At 43.7% G+C, this 6,102-nt stretch overlaps 2 protein-coding genes across 2 annotated transcripts; one reads left to right on the top strand and one right to left on the bottom strand.

Annotated features, from left to right (window-relative positions):
• The first annotated feature begins 2,231 nt into the window (after positions 1-2,231).
• Positions 2,232-3,206, top strand: LOC129592123 (prostaglandin E2 receptor EP4 subtype-like). Its single transcript, XM_055488088.1, has one exon. The coding sequence runs from the start codon at positions 2,232-2,234 to the stop codon at positions 3,204-3,206; it is 975 nt and encodes a 324-aa protein (XP_055344063.1).
• Positions 3,207-4,500: 1,294 nt separating this feature from the next.
• Positions 4,501-5,466, bottom strand: LOC129592124 (5-hydroxytryptamine receptor 1B-like). The gene has a single exon (XM_055488089.1). It carries the CDS (start codon positions 5,464-5,466, stop codon positions 4,501-4,503), a length of 966 nt encoding a protein of 321 aa, XP_055344064.1.
• Between the last annotated feature and the right edge of the window lie 636 nt (positions 5,467-6,102).

Here is a 6,102-nt window from a genome sequence, read left to right on the forward strand (position 1 = left end):
GATTTGATAACTCTATTTGTACTTGCACAACAGATTGCTACAACCGCATTATGCCATCATTGGGTTTGTAATAATTTGTTTGGTGTCGTAAAAGCACTTTAAGGTACGAGTACATTATGCAGCCACCCAGTTTTAAAACCCCCGGTCAGACGCTGCTTCGGAAAACCGTTACAACAGTACGATTTGCCGAGAATCCAGTTGCTATCATGCTCTATTATCCGCTCTAACTGAAATACCCAGACCAAGTACGGTATTTACGTACCCAGACCGAGTAAGTACGAATGAAGATGTACGAGTATTTTGTCCCCTTTCAATCGATTTTCACAAAACATGATAAAACGAGAAAATCATTATTCACGAATTGCCATTTTAACCACCAAAAACACGTGTTTACTCTCTTCTATGCCTTCGATACTGCCAAGAACAGACACTACAATCATTTCCTCTTTGAATTTCAGCACTTGATATAAAACCATCTAAATACCGATCTACAGTACAAGGGAATACGTACACAATAATAACATACGGGTAGACTTAAATTTTTATTAAATTCACAGAATAAAAAGCAGCTTAATAAATCTATCACCTGAAACGTTCAGGTAAATGCACTACATGTCTCTAATATGAAACATACGCAAAAGAAACCGGGAGTGGAATAATAAACAGGCCCATAACATAAATCACCTGATCTGTGTCCGACCTAACCTATCTTCAACTACCAAACGACATGCGGGCAATTGATCATCAGCTTTTAAATAGAATTAGCTAAGCTAATTCCGGTTAACGCAGCGGAGGCGATCGCAAGGCTGGACGACTTGGTTGACCAGTGTTCAGCCAAGAAAACCCATTAGGGTGTGTCTTGGGATGCATATCCCGATGCTGTATAAGCAATGCAGTTTCGGTTGTGGATGTTTCATGTGTAGTGATTGTGCATTTCTGTTAGTGCATTTTCAGTTCCTGTTGTGTTGGAGTAAAGGTTGTTCTCGTGTAACAAGTTGTTCTTCCTCCCGCCCACCCTCTTTGGAGAGAGGGGGGGTTATTTTAACAAGGACGGCGGGGCCGGTTGCGCCGGTGTCCCGTGTTCCGGTGCTAGTGTCTTCACCCAATGCCCAAATAAAATTGAATCGTTACGCGCTGCTGTTGTTCCTACCGTAGACTGCGTTAAGAGCCCATTATTCACTATTGCAGTACTCCTATATTGCTCTTACACGCCACGCGAGAACACCAAGGTCGGCTCGGAATTTACTTCCTTTGGGCAGTTATGCCGAACATGGCCGGAACCGGCCCCAAGCCATCACAAACACAAAAAAAACGAAGAAAAAATTTTACGCAGCAAGTGACACATATTAGCGTTTAACATTTCCAAATTTATACCAATTCAAACACTCATACATAACTGTAACAGAGAGACCACTAGAAAGGGGTGTGCCGTGTGTCATAAGCAATACCCGGATTCCTGCGTCCTCTGCATCCAATCCGTACAAGACTGCCGATTTTGCTGCTTGCCAGAAGACGTTTCTGTTTTTATGGTTTTGCGTGACAAACAATCAAACACTAGATAAATCATAAATATCGAGAAACTTGACAGTAACGGTTTGTGTACTTCGAAATCACGAGAGCAGTGTCACGTTTTTAATGCGAAAACGAATAGAGATCGAGTATTCTCTTGAAAATCAACATTGTTTGCCATCCAGCAGGTGGTTTGTACTCTGAAAAACAATACTCCGATTACATTTTTAATCTCCGCTTTGACACTGACCTTACTGACTTGTCGAGCAAGTTCGTAAGGGCACATGCCAGTATGACGAAGTCAGACGGATGTTTACAAACTGATTGAATTATTAGACAAATTTCAAAGGGAGACTGAACCCACAGTATGACATAGTTTAGCAGTGGTCGAGAAATTTAGTTACAGACGTAGTCTTGTGACGGAGCACGTCTACAGTAAAATGACCTTTGTAAAAGACAGAAGAGAGAACGGACCCTCGAATCGAATCTTTCACTTTGCAATATGACACCCAAAATAATATTTTGACAGCACATGTTACAGCTACTAACTGCAATCATAGAATGACTGCATAGGTTCCGTAACATTAGGTCGAAGAACGTTCGTATTTCCAAATTCCACGGTTTTCCGGCACAAAAGTTTTAAAGCTCCTCAAGCCGGAGCTTTTGTTTAGATTCATTTTATTAGCACGCGTACAACTCGGCAGTTTTCTATTACGTCATATATGGCTTTTTTTAACAACACCACGGCTCAGAACGCCAGCCAGCCGGCCGCTGCACAACTGGGCTGGACACCGTTACTGCTGGCATCCACAACCATCTCCTGTGCGTCCTTCACCTGCAACGCCATCATGCTGCTTCTCCAGTTCCTACCGCAGACACTGGTCACATCTTTCACCATCTACCTCATCGCCATCTCCATCGGGAATATTTTATGGCTGGTCGGCGTGCGGCCGCTCGCTGTTTACAGCTCGATTACGGGCGTATGGCCTGGAGGTCACGGCGTGTGTGCAACGTACACGTATTTCCAGTTCGTTATCAGTCAAATACCCGTACTCATCCATGTCCTCATCTCTCTCAACCGTCTCTGGGCAGTCAGCTATCCCGCATCGTACCGGCAGTTCCATCATAAAAAGATGGCAGTTCTACTTTGTCTAGCAACTGTGGCATACGTCCACGTCGTGCATTTTACCATGTTTTTACTTGAGTTCTTTCACTACAGTCCAGCTGTTAAACCGAGTGGTTGCCAGCCGGGTGCCGGAGGGATACTCAACTGGCGACGGGTCGACATCATCATCCATCGCATCATTCCTCTTTTTCTGGTTTTGGGTATCTATATCTATATAATCTTTAAACGCTGGATGAAGAAACACGAGCAACAGGCTGTAAATCCAGCGTCCAGCCAAAATGCTACAGCTAGTACCAAAGCTGCGGGAGAAGCCGGTGGTGTAGAAAGGTTAGCAGGGATCATGCAAGCAGGACGACGTCGTTCGCTAATCAAGCGGCGTCAAGTGAAGCCCTTCATTATCCTGACTGCTACGTCAATAACGGTTTTCATTTGCTGGGTCCCGTCGGATGTTTACTGGGCACTGACTTATCTGAACTTTCGACTGCCCTATTGGGTATTTAATATAACATCGACGTTGTACTCTCTGCAAATGTTTTTTGACCCCATAATGTGGCTGATCAGTCTACGATAACAGTACCCCGTGCATTTTACTCGAAAAGATGTTTTATTGGGTTATTCAAATCAACGTTGGTTAAACACAAGATCACTTAAGCACTGGTTAAACGCCAGATCACGCAGTACAAGTATTTCTTTTCCGCATATAATACACTTCGTCCAAGACTCCAAACTCTTACCGCTACAGAACGTTTCGTGAACGCAAGCAGCATTGCCTTGCATTAAAGCGACATTAAACATATTTATAGATTAGGTGCATTTTTTAAAGTTGAATAATGTATTGTCTTAATGATTTGTCAATTTCGAATAGCAAGAGTTTTTTCTTGTGAAATAAATACAATAGATCACACGTTAATGAAGATTTTGTCCATGAAAACATGTTCTTGAAATGGGTCGATTTAAATGATCAAAGAGGTAGAACGCGCTATACGTTATGGACACCCTACCGGACTCTGACGGCATATCCGAAGTGATTTTGGTGTAACTTTGAATGTCATTTGCTGTTACCGCATACGATAATTGGCATGCCGCAGTTTATGGTAATGCAAAATTTTCTAACATTGTCTGTGGGTGCCAAGTACAGATATAACGCAACCATTTCAGGAATCAGCACCCCAGACTTTCTATCTGGAACAATAATAGCGACACCGAATGTGTTTTGAGCATGCCGCTCTTAATTTGTGAAAGACTAATCATGTACGTAATTTAATCGACTGCTCCTTCTGCCTTTGGTTCAGATCAATCGGGGATGAAATTCGTTAATCGTTAATAAGAACTAAAGATGCTGCTAACGTTCAAAGACATCGTGCGATCAAAAATGATCAAAAATCAGTGCTTAGAACCTAAGTAGGGTAAGTAATTAAACCGTAAGCGAAGTGGAAACAAGTTCTCGATCTCATATTGTAGTGGGCTACTGGGCTCAGTGGGCTAAATGGGCTACCTGCTCTGATTCGAATTTAATTAAATTAATTAAATTAAATTAAATTAAATTAGTAATGTCTAAACACGATGCTTCAAAATCTACGCGTATACGGCGTATTTAATTAATAAATTGCACACATTTCGAATTGCAATACAATGAATGATGCAAGCAAAAGCAGTTAAAAAGCCAATATCACGATACCATGGGCGACACGCTTTTAAGGTGTGGCTAACAAAGCCTGGACCAACGTAATGCATCTTAATGTAAATTTACTGGCGCTTTGACCTAACCTTTAAACGCTTGATTTTTCTTTTTCGGCATTACCATAGGATAGTTTTGGGATAATCAGGGGCGCTGAAGAGAACTAAGTGGTATTACTCAAGCTCTTTTACTTCAGGCTTAAAAGCCACATAAGCGGGTCAAAAATTGTTTGCAGAGCCGTCAGAATAATGCTGACGTTGAAAGCCCAGAAAGGCATTTGGATGCCGGCGTAGAGCATTGCCCAGTAGATATCGGCGGGAAGCCAGCAAACCAGCACGCTAAGCGTCGTCATCGTCAGGACCAGAAACGGTTTGACCTTTCTTTGCCGAGCATACTTCCTTCTCAGTCGGCGAGACCTCACTCCCTCTGTGGCACTTGCCTTCGTCTCGCTGCCACTAACTCCTTGGCTCGTTCCAGCGTTGCTATCATTATTAACCGCCCGCCTGTTCTTCCAGCGCGTCACTGTCATGTAAATATAAATCCCGATCACCAGCAGCAGCGGAATAAACCGGTGCAGAACGATATCCGCGCGTCGCCACTCCAGAATGCCTCCCGCGCCGGGTTGGCAGTTGTTGTGTCGGCCGGGCGGACTGTAGTAGAAGAATTCCAGCAAGAAGAGGGGGAAGTGCACAAGATGGACATAAGCTACCGTCCCCAGACACAGTAACGCCGCCGTCTTTTGGCTGTGGTGTCGCCGGTACGAGTGAGGATACTGGAAAGCCCATAGACGGTTCACCGAGATGAGGACGTGCAGGAATACCGGGATCTGCGTGATGACAAACTGTACGTACATGTACAGGATACATACGGGTTGGCCGCCGGGCCAGGCGCCCCGGACAGTGTTGATTACGGCGATGACCCGCATCACGGCCAAACCGGGAAGATTACTGATGCAGATGAAAATCAGGTAAATGGTGAAGGAGGTTAAGCGCATTCGCGGTGACAGTTGTAGCAGCAGTATACCTATGTTTAGAATGACGGCGATGGCAGCAATGGCGGTCAAGAAGCCAAGTATGGGATTCCATCCGGGTCGGGTGCCGCCAGACTGCGTGGCATTAAACTGGCGAAATGTTGTGTTATTAGCGGCATCCATCAGAAACAGGTTTTTTTCAAATATTGATAAACAAACGGGAATGCACTGATATTTGTAGATGGATGGTGACAATCTCGAGCTCCAAATATACAGTAACTGCCGTCTTTAGTAGAGACAAAAGGATCGCGGAAACTGATTTGTAATTTTAATTGTGCTCAAATGAATTTCGATGTTTGCATCAGACCCTGGATTCCGGAATATGAGGATGTAATCCAAATGAACCATGAGAAAGGAAGTTAATTTCCTGTATGAATTAACAGAAAAGATAACAGCCTACACATGACGCGCGTGGACATTTACTGCGCTTGTCTGTCTGAGAATCAATGAGATTTGCGGTAATATTCCAGGCCAAATAACAAGACATTCAACGACGACTGCCATGCTATAATTATGACCTTTTTGATGCTTACGCAATAACATATCAAAACAATAGATGCAATCCGAAAACAAGAAAAAAACCAGCTGGTGATCGCTTTGTGCGGGAATCAAAGAAAACCGACCTTATGACGCACTACGCCGCCGATAAGAAAAGAAAGTAATCCGCTCACTTCTGCTCGTTTGCATAAGTCTTACGTATACGTAGATGTAGAGTGTAGAGATATCGCAATTGCAAGGCTAACCGCTTGGCGTACGCAA

Source organism: Paramacrobiotus metropolitanus, unplaced genomic scaffold, assembly GCF_019649055.1.
Source record: "Paramacrobiotus metropolitanus isolate TYO unplaced genomic scaffold, Prichtersi_v1.0 Parri_scaffold0000050, whole genome shotgun sequence".
In the NCBI taxonomy this organism is placed as follows: Eukaryota; Metazoa; Tardigrada; class Eutardigrada; order Parachela; family Macrobiotidae; genus Paramacrobiotus; species Paramacrobiotus metropolitanus.

Bases quoted from the DNA above. Each gene is read 5' to 3' on its own strand.
- LOC129592123 (XM_055488088.1), top strand. From the start codon at position 2,232: ATGGCTTTTTTTAACAACACCACGGCTCAGAACGCCAGCCAGCCGGCC.
- LOC129592124 (XM_055488089.1), bottom strand. From the start codon at position 5,466: ATGGATGCCGCTAATAACACAACATTTCGCCAGTTTAATGCCACGCAG.